Source organism: Carcharodon carcharias, chromosome 36 (assembly GCF_017639515.1).
Source record: "Carcharodon carcharias isolate sCarCar2 chromosome 36, sCarCar2.pri, whole genome shotgun sequence".
Taxonomy (NCBI): Eukaryota; Metazoa; Chordata; class Chondrichthyes; order Lamniformes; family Lamnidae; genus Carcharodon; species Carcharodon carcharias.
The window spans coordinates 7944786-7959515 of NC_054502.1; the positions used below are offsets into that span (position 1 = coordinate 7944786).

At 41.4% G+C, this 14730-nt stretch overlaps 1 protein-coding gene across 4 annotated transcripts in view; it reads left to right on the forward strand.

The window, feature by feature from the left end:
* Nucleotides 1-14730, forward strand: part of LOC121272909 (regulation of nuclear pre-mRNA domain-containing protein 2-like) — a 66565-nt gene that overhangs the window by 29851 nt on the left and 21984 nt on the right. For 3 of the 4 annotated variants that reach the window (XM_041179767.1, XM_041179770.1, XM_041179768.1), the window contains exons 2-6: nucleotides 3583-3712; nucleotides 11128-11228; nucleotides 13188-13226; nucleotides 13317-13385; nucleotides 14499-14551. In XM_041179767.1, the coding sequence (XP_041035701.1) occupies nucleotides 3583-3712; nucleotides 11128-11228; nucleotides 13188-13226; nucleotides 13317-13385; nucleotides 14499-14551 (392 nt within the window). The remainder of the gene's footprint in view (nucleotides 1-3582; nucleotides 3713-11127; nucleotides 11229-13187; nucleotides 13227-13316; nucleotides 13386-14498; nucleotides 14552-14730) is intronic. The other variant, XM_041179769.1, reaches the window with a different exon arrangement.

A 14730-nucleotide genomic window follows, 5' to 3' on the forward strand; every position in this document is an offset into this window, starting at 1 on the left:
GAATAGAAACAATGTGCAAGGGTACAGGGAAAAGGAAGGAGAATGGCACTAAGTCATAAAGCTCATATGGAGAGCTGGTGCAGACAAGGTGGGCCGAATGGCTGCCTCCTGCGCCGTAACAATTCTGTGACTGTGATTTCAGCTTTCAGGTGCCTGGCCTGCAGTAGTAGTTTATTGGACTCAGTTTATCTTCATGCAGATGTAACCTAACTTTCCCTCAGCAGCTTTGTCAAACTCACTGTGGATCATTATTCTCAACTTTCAAAGACTCACCTTTAGATGGGTATATTTTACAGAACTTTGTCTTGTTTCTGGAATATGACCATACATCATTCCCTCTTTTCACATACTTCGTGGGATGCTCGGCTCTATAGCATTGTAGGACCACATTGTATATAGGTACCAGTTCCAAGAAAATTTGCATCTGTGAGCCTGCATTTATTCTAATTAAGCAATTGGCTGTACTCCAGTTTTTTAAAAGCAGCTATCGTTACATCTCCAGAAAAACATTAATAGGTGTTCTTCCCCCATTCTAAAGGAAACTCCTGGTCATAACTGCAGCCTGGTTAAACTGCTGGTTCTTTGTGCACATAAACTTATCTAGTTGTAATGGTATGCTCTTTTCCCATTCACAAACTGGACACTGTACTTCTGTGGATCTTAGGTTGAACCTGAGTATAATCTGCTGTTTATTCTAGCAACATAACTGCCAGTTGAAATTGAGGATGGGACGTTCCACCTCTTGTGCTTCACTATTAGTGATGCTAAATAATTTCCAGCTAATTTGCCTGAAAGTCTCATGTTCAGTGGTGGATCTAACACTTTTCATGCCTCCATTTTCACCTTGACCCTCAGCAGACATGTATCTCTGCACTCCTTTGGACTTCTATTTATGACTGCAGCTTGCTGTGCACTGGGATTATTGTTCTTCCTTCTCCTTTTTCATGCTGTCTCACAACAGAAGGCAAGGTAATGCCTGCTTAAGGAGGCTGGGCATCCATACAAATGAAAAGACGCAATTAAGATAATAGACTAATAAAATTACTCTCCTACAGTTCTATTTCCTCCTTGGAGATGCTCAGTGACTACCCATAGTGATAATTTAAATAATGGTATAGGAAATTGCAAGTGCAGGCCTATGGCCCAGCTCTGCAGTGAAGCGTTACATCATTTGAGTGAACCTTGATCCAAGATGTTGGTTACTTGGCCCTTACCAAAAAATTAGTTTTTCTATATTCTGTCAAACAATGCTAAATGGAAGCTGAGCTGTTTGGATGTTTATGATTTAGTTATTATACTAGATGATTCATTTACTTAGCTGTCGGGCAAATTGCTTAAGTGGTTGTATTTAACTAGTGCTAGTCTATATCCTATAGTTAAGCACACTGTAACAGCTTAATTAATTATTCTGTTAATTTTCCTTCTTTCCCTTGGACTCAGTGCAGGACTTGGCTTTCAAGTACCATTTCCACAAGCAGCTTTGATGATTTTAAGGAAGTTTTCACCTTGTGAAATCCTGGGTACAAATCTGCATCCCGAGCATTTAGACGTGATGCATTGCAGGATACTACAATACTCACAGCAGGCAGCTGCTTCATACTTGTTTCTGTAATCAGGGTGTAGAACAGAACAATGTGATTTTTAATTTTAGAGGCTGTGCATTTACAATTGAAAGTATGTAAAAATAGTTTGAACACAGCAGTTTCAATAATCTGTTCTGAATTTCTGATTAGCAAGTAATGTATTGTGATAAACGGTTCATATTTTATAACTTGAATTATTAATCTGCATTGTACAGCTGTATCTAAACTTAAACACAATTTAATTGCATATATACCCAGGTACAGGATTAGAAATTTAGGTCACCTCTTGTAATGTGGGTGGGGGTAATGGTGGTGCAGTGGTGTGAAAGTAGGGGGAAATGTAGATGAATCATGTTGGTTGGTTACATAATTACATTATTATATTCTAAATTCTCCCTCCTCCCCGTGTCCTTCCATTTTAGCTTTTTTTTTTGTAAAACTGTTTTTCACCTGTTTCATCTCTTTCTTTTTCTTCCTTCATGTCTCTAACTCTCCCCACTGCCCCCCAGGCAAGCAGCTGCTTATTGTATACTGAGCAGCAGCTAAAAGGGAAATAAAATATTTTAGAACGGGATTAGGGAACAGAAGGCTTACAACTTTATATACTTATCTGACAATTTAACTAACAGTAAAGGGGTGGTTATAACTAATTGCGTTTGGGTTGAATGACAGTGGTTGCTATTCTACTGCGGTTTGCAACAGGTGACTTGTATTTAAAATTCCAGTTGCTGGCCAATCAGTCCAGTTCACATTGTAATCTAATGGTTTCTTCCTTATTCCAAATCTAACAGCTTCAGTATTTGAAGCTACTATCAAAATAGGTGGCTGTCAGACATCCTGATGAGTGAATATTATGGTAGGGCTTAGATTTTGGTTGTTTTACATTTGACAGAGTCTTCAAGTTTGTTTTTTAAATCTAAAAGAGCAACCTGTTTTAAATGGGTTTTGCAATACATTTTGATGTATTGAGTTTTCCCACAGTTTTCCATTTCTTCATCTGGGGTCGATGGTGCTTTACAACTGCTGAATGTAAGAGCCTTTTGCAGCAATAGCTTTTGGTGCATGCACTTTTAAAATCTGTGGTGATCTGGGCAAGGCAATCATATCGACAGTCCGAGGGGATTTGGGACAGGTGACAAAACATTAAAGTAGCTGCTACAAGTTATGACTGGAAATGCACTGGAAGAGTGGTGGAAACAGACTCAACAATAACTTTCAAAAGGAAATTAGCTGATTACTCGAAGGGAAGACATCGTTGGAGCTCTGAGGAAAGAGCAGAACCTCATTAAATAACTCTTCAGAAGAACGCGCATAGGCACAAAGGGCTGATGAGCCTCCTTCTGTATTGTATGATCTTATAGAATGTGTCGTGGGATTTTAATGCTTTAAAAGTCTGTCCTTGTGGAATCCACAATCCTATTGACCCATAGGAAGAGTGAGCTCAAAGCAAATAGAAGTCTAAAATGGCAAACACTTGTAAATTAAGTACTAAGTAGCTAGTTAAGGAAAGAAAGACATTTGCGAAGAATGCAATAAGTTCAACTCAATTCCTGTGCAAAGACTTTGGCTATGACTGTCACCTGTGGATTACCTTATAAGCTGTCGCTATGCCAATGAGAGGGACAAACCAGAATCATTCTGATGGATAAGTGCAGTCTTCATCTTAACAATTATTATTGTTAGGTGCCATATGAGTAAGGCTTGAAAATGTGTTTGTGTAACTAAATACCAGAGCTTTCTGTGGCTCTACTTTAAATCTTGGGCTTGAAAACACATCAAATGAACCAAGCTTGTTATATACTAAACATAATTTTGTGTGTAATTGAAGATTGAAATTGTTAACCACCTGTCATTTACTACCTGTGCCACAGGCTATTTGTGTTTCGTGCCTGTGCTGGCACTGTCTGGTGTAAAGTATTTTGGTAAATTAGGAAATTGCTCTTCTCAATGTAATGTACTTTCACAAATTAATAAAGCTTTCTGTTCTCTCTTTAATTAGCTTCAATCCCTCATCGACTGAACCTTTTCTATGTTGCCAATGATGTTATTCAGAACTGCAAAAGGAAGAACGCAATTATTTTTCGAGACGCTTTTTCAGAGGTTCTGATTGAAGCAGGCACGTTGGTGAGGTAAATGTTGCTTTTTATTTTGTAGGGTGTTATTAGATTTGTGGGGGAAAATTTGAACTTTCTTGTGCTTGTTTGACCCAGAGCTTGCTGCCTATGAGGGTGGTAGAAGCAGAATCAATCAATGATTTTGAAAGGAAATTGGATGGGCACATGGAAGGAAGTAAACTTGCAGGGTTACGTGGATCGCGCAGGGGATTGGGATTGACTAGCTTGCTCCACATAGAGCCAGCATAGATTCGCTGCGCTAAGTGGCCCCCTTCAGTGCAGTAAATGACTCTGTGCCTAATTTTGCTTGATTGAGTATGTTGCCTGTATGAAGCACCCTTCCTCCTTGCTATGTGAAAGGTATCTGTAGCCTGCAAATAACTTTCTTGTAGGGTTCTTCCAGTTTTCCCCCTTCTCGTGAAGGTGCTGAGTGTTGCTGGGGTATAGTTTCGGAGGGGGCTGACCACCCTCCACTACTTCACCCAAGTCACCTTTGTTCATGCGAGTGAGTCTAAGCAGATTGTGTTGGCAAGCTGTTTAACTGTAGGGGACATCATAGACAAACTTGCATCTGCTCACACATGACTTCTACATGTGCTCACTTTTCAGCATGGGTAACTGAATGGGGATTGGTAGCAGGAACCTTGAATGTTTTTTCTCCCTTCTGCATGAGAAGCTGTCCCAGCCACTGGATTCAGATTCTGTTCCTTCTCCCCTGCACGCTGTGGCTGCAATATTTATTATCTACAGTATGTCCTGCAACAGCAAGCCAAGGTCACTTCAGTGGCCTTTCCTTGCACCCCAGCAAATGTAGCAGTGTTATGGGAACACCATTACCTCCAAGTTCCTGTCCAAGTCTCGCACCATCCTAACTTGGACAAAGGTTGCTATTCCTTCGTTGTAACGGAGTCGTTCCCTGCTGGGAACCATCACCACAAGGACTGCAATGGTGCACTACATCCTCAGAGCATCTACAGCAAAAAAAAATGAGATCTTGCTAGTGTTAGCTCCGGCGTTAAAAAGAATGGAAATACTGATGCCAACTGTAGTGTCCTTACTGCCTGAGAACCTGCTAACTCTGCAGAGATGAGGGATTGAAGTTGGGGCCTTCTTGGTTTGTGTGACTTAGCCCTGGACAATGCAGTTACCTGCTATGCTAAGGAATTTAGATGGATCTCTGAATGGTATTATTTGGAATTATTTCCTGTTTTCTCAGACATATTATAAAAAATGAAGAGTTTCTGAAGTTTTTTAAAGTTGCCATTGGGACAGATTTGCAAATTTACAAAGTAAGATGCTTAAAATTATAAGAGCACTGAACAAGAACCGATTGGGATGTTATAAAGAGTAGAGTGGATCAGCATTTGGAGTTTGAGGTATCCTCAGCAAAGACTGTTTGTTGATTTGAGGTTATATTGTATCCTGTGGGCAGGCTTTAAGTTTGCATGCCCTTAGACTACAGTGGTTATATCTTAGTGTTCTTGCAGTTAGGTAATTTCACCCTTTGTCAGTTTTCTTGCCTCCTCTCCTGAAGGTATTGAGTTCTGATGGGTTCAGTCCTTGTCATACCATTGTTGTCTCAAGTAAGGGTCATTGGATAGAAAGGGTGACTGATTTTCTCTGTCCCTTAAGTCATCAGTTATTAGTTTGCAGGTGATAGAATAAAGATGAAGGCCCCATGTTTGATTCTCAGCCTTTGTTGATCTAACTGATCTCAGCTGGACTGCCTTTGAGAATGCTAAGAAATAAGAAGGGTGTAATTACATTGCTTGATGTAATATATAGACCACCATCTAGTGGGAAGGATATAGAGGATCAAATGTGCAAGGAAATTACAGAGAAGTGTAAACTTCATAGAGCTGTTATAATGGGGGACTTTAATTACCTGTATATAGACCAGGTTAGTGGTAGTGTAAGGGGCAGTGAGGGACAATCGTTCCTAGATTATGTTCAGGGAAATTTCCTACAGCAATATGTGTCCAGTCCAACAATAAAGGCATTGCTAAACCTGGTTCTTGGGAATGAGGTGGGCCAAGTAGATCAAGTGATAGTGAGGGAACATGTAGGGGACATTGATCATTGTATCCTAAGGTGGAAAATGACATTGGTCAATCCAGAGTAAGAATAATCAACTAGCAGAAGTGGACTTCAATGGGGCAAGAACGGAGCTGGACTGGATAGACTGGAACCAAAGGTTGGCGGGAAAAATAGTAGCTGAACAATGGGCTACCTTCAAAGAGGAGATAGTTTGGGCACAGTCAAGGTATGTTCCCTCAAAAGGGAAGGGTAGGACAAACAAATCCAGAGCTCCCTGAATGATAAAGGAGATAAGAATTAAGTTAAAGAAGAAAAAGTGTGCTTACGACAGCTATTAGGTAGCAAATACAGTTGAGAACCAAGCTGAGTTCAGAAGGGATGTGAAAAAGCAAAGAGGGATTATGAAAAAAGACTGGTAGCTAACATAAAAGGAAACCCCAAAGTATTCTATAAGCACATCAATAGTAAAAGGGTGGTAAAAGCACAAGTAGGGCTGATTAGGGACCAAAATTAGGGACCATGCGGCAAGAGGCATAGCTGAGGTGTTAAATGAATACTTTGCATCTGTCTTTACCTACGAGGTAGATGCTGCCCAGGCCATGGTGACAGGAGAGGAAACTCAGTCACCAGAACGGTTTAAAATAGATAAGGGGGAGGCATTGGATAAGCTGTTTGCAGTTAAAGTTGATGAGGTGCCAGGACTGGATGAGATGCATCCAAGAATATTGAAGGAAGTGAGAGTGGAAATTGCAGAGGCACTGGCAATAATATTTCAATGTTCCCTGGATTTTGTGGGGGGCTGTGTGGATACAGGCCAGTCAGTTTAACTTCGATGGTGGGAAAAGTTCTACAAACAGTTATTCAGGATAGAATTGATAGTCACATGGCAAAATGTGGATTGATTCAGAAGAGTGAGCATGGATTTATTAAAGGAAAATCATGTCTAACTAACTGGCTGGAATTTTTTTGAAGAGGTAACAGATGGTCGATGAGGACAAGGCCTTTGATGTGGTGCATATGGGCTTCCAAAAGGTGTTCGATACAGTGCCACACAACAGACTTGAGCAAAGTTACAGGTCATGGAATAAAAGGGACAGTAGCAACGTGGATACAAAATTGTCTGAGGGATAGGAAACAGAATAATGGTTAATGGGTATTTTTTGGGCTGGAAGAAAGTTTGTTGTGGAGTTCCCCAGAGGTTGGAATCGGGGCCCTTGCTTTTCCTGATATATATAAATGATCTAGATCTTGGTGTGCAGGAGACAATTTCAAAGTTGGCAGATGACACAAAACTTGGGAGAATTGTAAACTGTGAGGAGGACAGTGTAGAGCTTCAAAAGGACATCGACACGTTGGTGAAGTGGGCAAATAGGTGGCAAATGAAGTTCATTGCGGAGAAGTGTGAGATGAGACACTTTGATACAAAACATGGAGAGACAGTATAAAATAAAGGATACTATTCTAACGGGTGTGCAAGAGTAAAGAGACCTGGGTGTATTTGTACATAAGTCATTAAAGGTGGCAGGACAGGTAGAGAAAGCTGTTTCTAAAGCATACAGTATCCTAGACTTCAGTAATAGCGTCATAGAGTATAAGAGCAGGGAGGTTTTGATGAACTTATCTAAGACATTGATTAGACCTCAGCTGGAGTATTATGTACAGTCCTAGGCGCCACACTTTAGGAAGGATATGAATGCATTGGAGGGAGTGCAGAAGAGTTTTACGAGAATGGTTCAAGGGATGAGACACTTCAGTTGTGAGGAAAGATTGGAGAAGTTGGGACTGTTCCCCTTGGAGAGGAGAAGGTTAAGAGGAGACTTGATAGAAGTTTTCAAAATCATGAGGTCTGGACAGAGTAGATGGGGAGAAACTGTTCCCGCTCATAAACGGATCAGGAACCTGTGGGTACAGTTTTAAAGTGTTTTGCAAAGGAAGCAAATGTGAGGCATGAAAAATCTTTTTCATACAGCGAGTAGTTGGGGTTTGGAATGCAGTGCCTGGAAGTGTGGTGGAGGCAGGTTCAATTGAGGCATTCAAGAAGACATCGGATATTTATTTAAATAGAAACAACGTGCAGGATTAAGGAGAAAAGGTAGGAGATTGGCACTAAGTTAAAATGCTCAGGGAGCCGGTGCAGCTGTGATGGGCCGAATGGCTCCTGCACCATAACAATTCTGTGGTTTCACCTGACCACTCGGAGCAAGGAGGGATTTGAACAAAACATCCACAGTTCCCACTCATGAGCATTATTACCTAGTAGCGAGTATGCGTGTGTGTGTATGTGCGAACACATCGATTGGGAATAATACTGCGCTTGAATCTGACTCACCACCTAGACTCTTACTTTAAGGACGGTCCCTTGGTCAAGTTGTATTTGGCCTGCCGCTTTTTTGTGCATGTGTAGCCTGGTACCAGTCAGCACCTTAGGGAGAAGAGAGGAAATTGGAGTAAGGCAAGGCTTCAACTATGTACATTAAAGAGCTGCCTCACACAGTTGAACTGGGCAGCACTGCATTTGGATGAATTAGGAATATTTTAAATCAGTCTGTTTATTTGCTGTAATTGCTGTTTCTTGACTGTAGTGATCGGTATTTTTTCACTCTAGTAAGCTGGAGATTTGTCACTTGAACTTAATGAAATCAAGTAAAGATTATATTGCATTACTACAGAGAGGAAAAGTAACTTGTTTTAAAGAGCTTAAGTCAGAATGGGATTGTTCAGTTAGTTTAACATTAGAATCCCAGGTGTTTGAAAGGTCAAGTATCTTAAGAATGGGTGTATTTTATTAAGGAACTGAGCTTATTAAAATTTGGCAGTGTTTCTTGCTAAACTGGGCTTTTTACATCTGCCCAAGCTGCTTGCCTCCGACATGACAAGTTGAAATATGTATTTTTTGAGTATTAATCTAACAACGTTGTCACTGAGATTTCAGTGAAATGTAATGATCATGTGTGAGAGAAAGTATCCAATAATAACCTTTGACTTTTCAAATGTTATGACAGAAGATGGGCACTTGAAGCAGGATACCAACTCTTTTACGTTGCTGCAGCATCTGAATCTTGAAGAGATGTGCCACTAGCCTACCCTATTTGAGTAATTTCAGCTTCCACACACACAGCACCCCCCACCCCCCAAAAAACAAACAGCATCCCACCAACCCACTCAAAGAAACTTGTCTGTGTGTATGGGTTCCTTGAGCTGGTAGTATGACCCGCTCAGCACGGTGACTGCATGGCTGTGAATCTGATTGCTAGTCCTGTGCATCCACATTCTTATGTCACAGATGAAGGGAAGGCAAGTGGATGTTCGAACATCAATAAGCAGTTAGCACAATGAACAGCCTAGCACCAAAAAAGAAAGATGGTGTCTTTCATGTCCCCAAACTACTTTACAGCCTATGAGGTATTTTTGAATTGGAATCACGGTTCTAATGAAGGAATTTGGAGATCTCGTGATGGACCAGAAACTTACAACATTGCATTAAAAGCATTAAAAAAACCAATTGGAAATTGGAAATCATTCCCATTATAAGTTGTAAAGGATGATTAGTAATTTAATGTGCTTGGGGAATAGAAGGGAACTGGTTGATGTGATAAACTGTTACACGATGAGGTTTGAATATTATTTCAATGAGCCTGCCACCTTTAGTTAAATTTGAGAAGCTTGTTTGCCTTTGCATGTATATATGCACCTTAAGCTTGACAATGGCAAAATGAAGTTTGAGAGGTTCCCTGCACAAGTGATAGCACCTACACAATGATATGGCAGATGGTGTACCACGAGCTGAATTACCTCCTTGTGTGTTATGGTATCTGTGATTTAAGAAGAGTAGGACCAGCCTGAATCCTGTAGCCAGACGGTAGCAGAAATGAATTATGAAAACACGTTTTTGTTTTCCCTGTATTGAGCTGGTAAACATGTTGTTGAATTTCATCCCTGCATTTATATCAAGTATCTTCTATTAGCCAGTGGAGCACTTCTCATACTGTGGCCACCTATTTGTCAATTGCGCATTATGTTAAACTATTAATGTTCTCTCAAACTTTTCTTAGTTTGCTGCACCCCCTAAATTCATCTTCATTGTTAACAAACTTGTTCCTTTTCTGTCTATGTCCAACTTCCATTTGTAAATTGCAACAAGGAGGTCTCAAAATGGGACAGATTACAGTCTACCTCACTTTATTTCCAGTCCAGTGGCTATCTCAACCCATTTGACTACGTTCCCTTGTCACTTTTTGTGACAAGTCTTTTAAATAGCACCATATTAAATGCCCTCTGAACATCCATTGCCTTCCCTTCATCTGTACGCACCCATTCCCTGAAAAAAAATTCAATCAGCTTAGTGGTCTGTTGCAAATCTATGCTAGGTGCCCCTGACTAGGCCATTTCTCTTCAAATGTTCATTAATTCTACTGTGTAATAATGGTATCTAGAAATATGCCCAGAACCCAGGTGGGAATAACTGGCGGGTCCCTTTCCCCTCTTTTGAATGGGGTGTACCATTTGCTACTTTCTTATTTCTGCGATTCATGGAATTTATAGAAAATTGAAGCTGCACATGCATGGATAACTGACATAATTGCTTAACGTTACTTTTTTTAAGAATCAAAGCTTGTCAGGGGTTGGAGCAAACATAGAATACTTGGAGAGAGAAATTTGGGATATTTTAAATAATGTTCAATGAACATGCCTACCGCATAGAGTGCTGGCAACTGCTTAACTTAACATAGCTCTGAAATATATATAAATATCTTGCAGTGCTGGGCTTAAGTTTCACGTACCGTTTGTACTGTACTTTCTTAGTGTTATTCTAAACTGGGCCAAGGCACATGTACTGAAATTAAAACAGAAAATGTTAGAAATGCACAGCAGGTTAGGCGACATTAAAAGAGAATTTTTAAAAATGTTGTGTTTGGGTGTGCACCCTTCATCAGAACTGAAGCCTGAAGATAAACAGGCTCTTTAGGAAGTTTGTAGGATGGTGGGGCAGGGAAGGAGGAAGAGAATATGGTGGGGTGGGGAGAGAGAGAGAGAGAGAGAGGTGAGCAGATCCACTACTCTCCAAGAGGGTGTTAATGAATGAGTTGATCTGTAAAATGTGGAATAGAAAGTGAAAGATCATTAAGTGCAGAGATATAGAAAATGAGAAAATAATGTGAAAACGAGGGAATAGCGTCAGGACAAGAGAGATCAACACAAACAATGTGCACATCCTTTTGCCCCTGTGATAGCAAACATGGACACAACACTAGATGAGTCTATGACAAAACTCCAATAACAAATTTTAAACCTTGTTCAGTTGCCAAGTGTAAAAAAAAATCTAAATAAAACATTTTGTGGTCCAAACCTAGCACCAATTCACAAATATCCTCTTACTTTTTGGCTTTCTTTAGGGATCCTTCCATTCGTAAATCAGTGGAGCGGATATTCACAATATGGGAGCAGAGGAGCGTCTACCCGGAGGAATTGATTGTGGACCTGCGAGCTGCTCTTGGTGAGGGTCACCTGTAATGTGTAATGAATAAAGACTATACTGTGTTAATTTAGCAACGTTAAGATGTTTTTCAAAAGCAGGCTACATCACTCTAAGCAGTAACACACCTCAGTTATTCAAGTCTATTCTTACAGCTGGTGAGCATTACTGTAAGCTTGTACTCCCTTTATGCTGTTTTCTGATCCCTTTCACTCCTCAAGTAAAACCCCGTTTCCCAGAGAAGATAACTGAAAGGTGACAGTGGAAGGTACAAGCAACCTCATGCCATGTGGCAAAGCAAGTATTTTACCAGTTTGTTGGAAGCTACATGTGACTATTCGGCACCTGAGCTCTCAGCCCAGCTACCTTATTAAATAGGTGTTTTGCATGGACATAGTTCCGTTATAATACTGTACTCTGGAGGATGCCATGGTCGAGAGTTCCATGTCTTTCAGTAATGTCATGGTGTGGAATTGTAGCACACCACACGCTTTCTGGGATTCGGCCTTTAGAACTTTGGACCCATCCTACATCAAAACCTCTAACCCTGAGTGCCTGTATGTTTGGAACTTGGCCTGTAGGAGTTACTTGTGTTCTGGAGTGCAGCTAACACTTTGAAGTTTGTGCGTACACCAGCTGATGTGTTGCTAACTCTCCTCTGGTGCTCCTGGATGTGCATGTTATAATGCATTTTATGTTCTCAAAGGTCAGAACATGGCAGTCGCAGTTACTCGTGGGAAGATCGCAATTCGTCATGAAGATTCCTTAATCCCTAACATTCCCCACCTCTACCTTAGCCCATCTGCCATTGAAAACGTCACGAGTGCCTTTTATTCCTCGAAAGTGAAGTACTCCATTGCTCTCTGGCTGGGCTCACATGCTCCACCCATCGTAAACTTCACCCTATCTTTGTAGCTTCCTCAAGGTCTATACCTGGCTCCTTCCAATTCTTTGTTACACTGATTGTGGCCTCTGAACATTCCTCCCCTCCCTCCTCTCCACCCATGACAGTTACTGAAGTTTGTTCTGATGACTTTTAACCTTGGGGAAAATTCAAACTGCAGCAGATTACATATTTTTCCAATGTCACTTGTCTGTGAATTGCAAAAATGCCCTGGAGTCTCCACTACCCCAGCAGCTGTGCATTTTATCTCCCCTTAAATGAAGCTGTGCAACTCATTTCAAAACATCAGCCACCAATAAGGGTGCAGTTTATACATGAGTTAATTCAACCATTTTTATTTCATCCTCAAGGTGCTGATTCTGGCTGGGAAATGGCATAACAGACCCCAACCACCCTTGAGTATTTCCCCAAGGGGTCATTCTTCTTTCCTGACCCTAGACTGTGAGCATTGACAGGCTATTAGACTGTGGAGGACTTAACAGCTGAACCCAGGCAAGACTCAACTGACCCTGTGCAGCTTCCTGATCAGGAATGAATTTTCTTCTCTCCTTTCTCATGCACCCTAGAGGCCACTTTCATGTGTAATTGTGATTGAAATTACCCACATCAACCCAGATTGGGTGCGGAGGGGACATACTAGGTTGGGTTCACCCACAGGGCTATTCCTTTTTGGTTTTGAAATTTTGTGAGAAAGGAAATATTGCACTTTGTATATAGGACTCAAGAGGGCATCGAGCTGAACAGAATTTTGTGGACTAACTGTAGGAGCAATTGAAGACCAGCCTGTGCAGACTTTGTATATTAACAGGGGAGTGGCGTTTATTTAAAAATGAATGGAGATGGTGGGGGTGAATGGAGATGGTGGGGGTGGCCTCCTCTTTTTGCCAGTCTTCAACAGTTTAAACCGTTTAATGAGGCCCGTTGCTTTGCACAAAATGCTTTTAGTAGTTGGCATTTCCCTTACGAACGAATGCAAATAAACCATATCACCATGCCGTCTGGAGCGATAGTTGCAAGGGCTTCAGACTAAGCAAACAGGAAATTCACTATTTTTCACTTGTTTCCATTCATTTTAGTGGGACGAAAGCCAGCTGAATTTACAAAAGTGAAAACAGGTATGGAACACATTTTGGGCAGTGGGAAAGGTGTGTTCAGAATCTCACGATTATTTAATAAAACACCACTTAATCTTTTGTGACTTTCAGACAGTACCCTACTTGTACATTCCTCATGCACTCACAGTGCTGATGGACGGAAGTCAGACATCAGGCATTGTAAGTGCACCGGGGATCTTATTCTCCTATCTTGTTACAGCTTAACCTGGTGAAGTGTCTGTTCATATATATTTAAACCTTTGGCTGTGGGTAGTTAGTTGAGCATTCAGAATTGAACTGTTATCTGATAACCATGCACCTGTGCCTGTCTAACGTGGGGGCATTCAAGCTTTACAGGGAAGCTGTGCAATATATGGACACGCTCCAGGAATCCATTGTACTAATGCCCAAAAGACATGGTCAGTGGCTAAGGAAAAATTACTGCAGGGTTTTTCTTTGACTGGTCAGCAGAAATAATAGAGAATTGTCAATGCTCAGCTCTGTGCTCATTATCTTCGTCATCCAGATCACAGGCGCTCCAGCCTGTTGCAGGTCAAGGGGTGCCCCTGGTACCTCTGTCAAATGGCCATTGCCCTTGTGAGAGCCATGGGTACTGGTGTAGGATATCCATTTTGGGGGTTGCAGGGGTTGGGGGGGGTGGGAAACCTGTCCTCTCCTGACATCATTTTGGGAGCACTTTGCTGCAGGAGATGCTGGGTGTTGGAGCAGCAACCTAGGTTAACTTGCATCCTCCTTCATAATCCATTGGGGTCAGGTGAAACGCACCTGCTTCCCTGGTTTTGATCCAGGAGTCTCAAATCTGTGACCCACTGCAAAATCATGGCTTTAACACAATGCTAATGCTGCAGTGTATAATTTTATATTTATATTTTTTTTTATATATGTATATATAGCAAAGATATGCTAGTATGTCAGTAACAGAGCAGCGGTATAGACATGGGTTTAGATAACATCCAAACCACAGGAACTGAGCTTCGTAGACAACTTTATATTCACTTCTGAGCCCTGGGGCAAAGGTGCTGCCATCTATCCGTTATTTTTTTCAGAACTTCGTATTGTGAAGCTTTGCTCTCATTTTTGGTCGACAGTATTTCTCGCTACGGATACCAGTGAGTGGCTGTGCATAACCTGCGCACCAAAAGATAAACACTGGTGATGTATTTGATGTGCCCGCTGTTATAATTCGCTGAAATCCTAGTAGAATCCCTGCAGAGTGGTGCATAGGTGAAACTACTGTCCACACTGCTGACTCCATTTTCCCTTTCTTTACAGTGAGCAACAAGACACGAGTTGTGGTAAAATCCAAGATACTCGCTGAATTCAGGGTGAGTGCTTGTGTTTTATTTTCCCTATTTTCTGCCCTTTTCACCCAGCTGCTGGGATACGGTTTCCAGTTTCCTCTGGTGCCATATGTGGTGTGCAAACCTAGACGGCCAATGCCACTGTTGGACCACGAGGGACATCGCAGCTGAGCCTAACCCTGTCCTCCCCAGAAACCCACTTT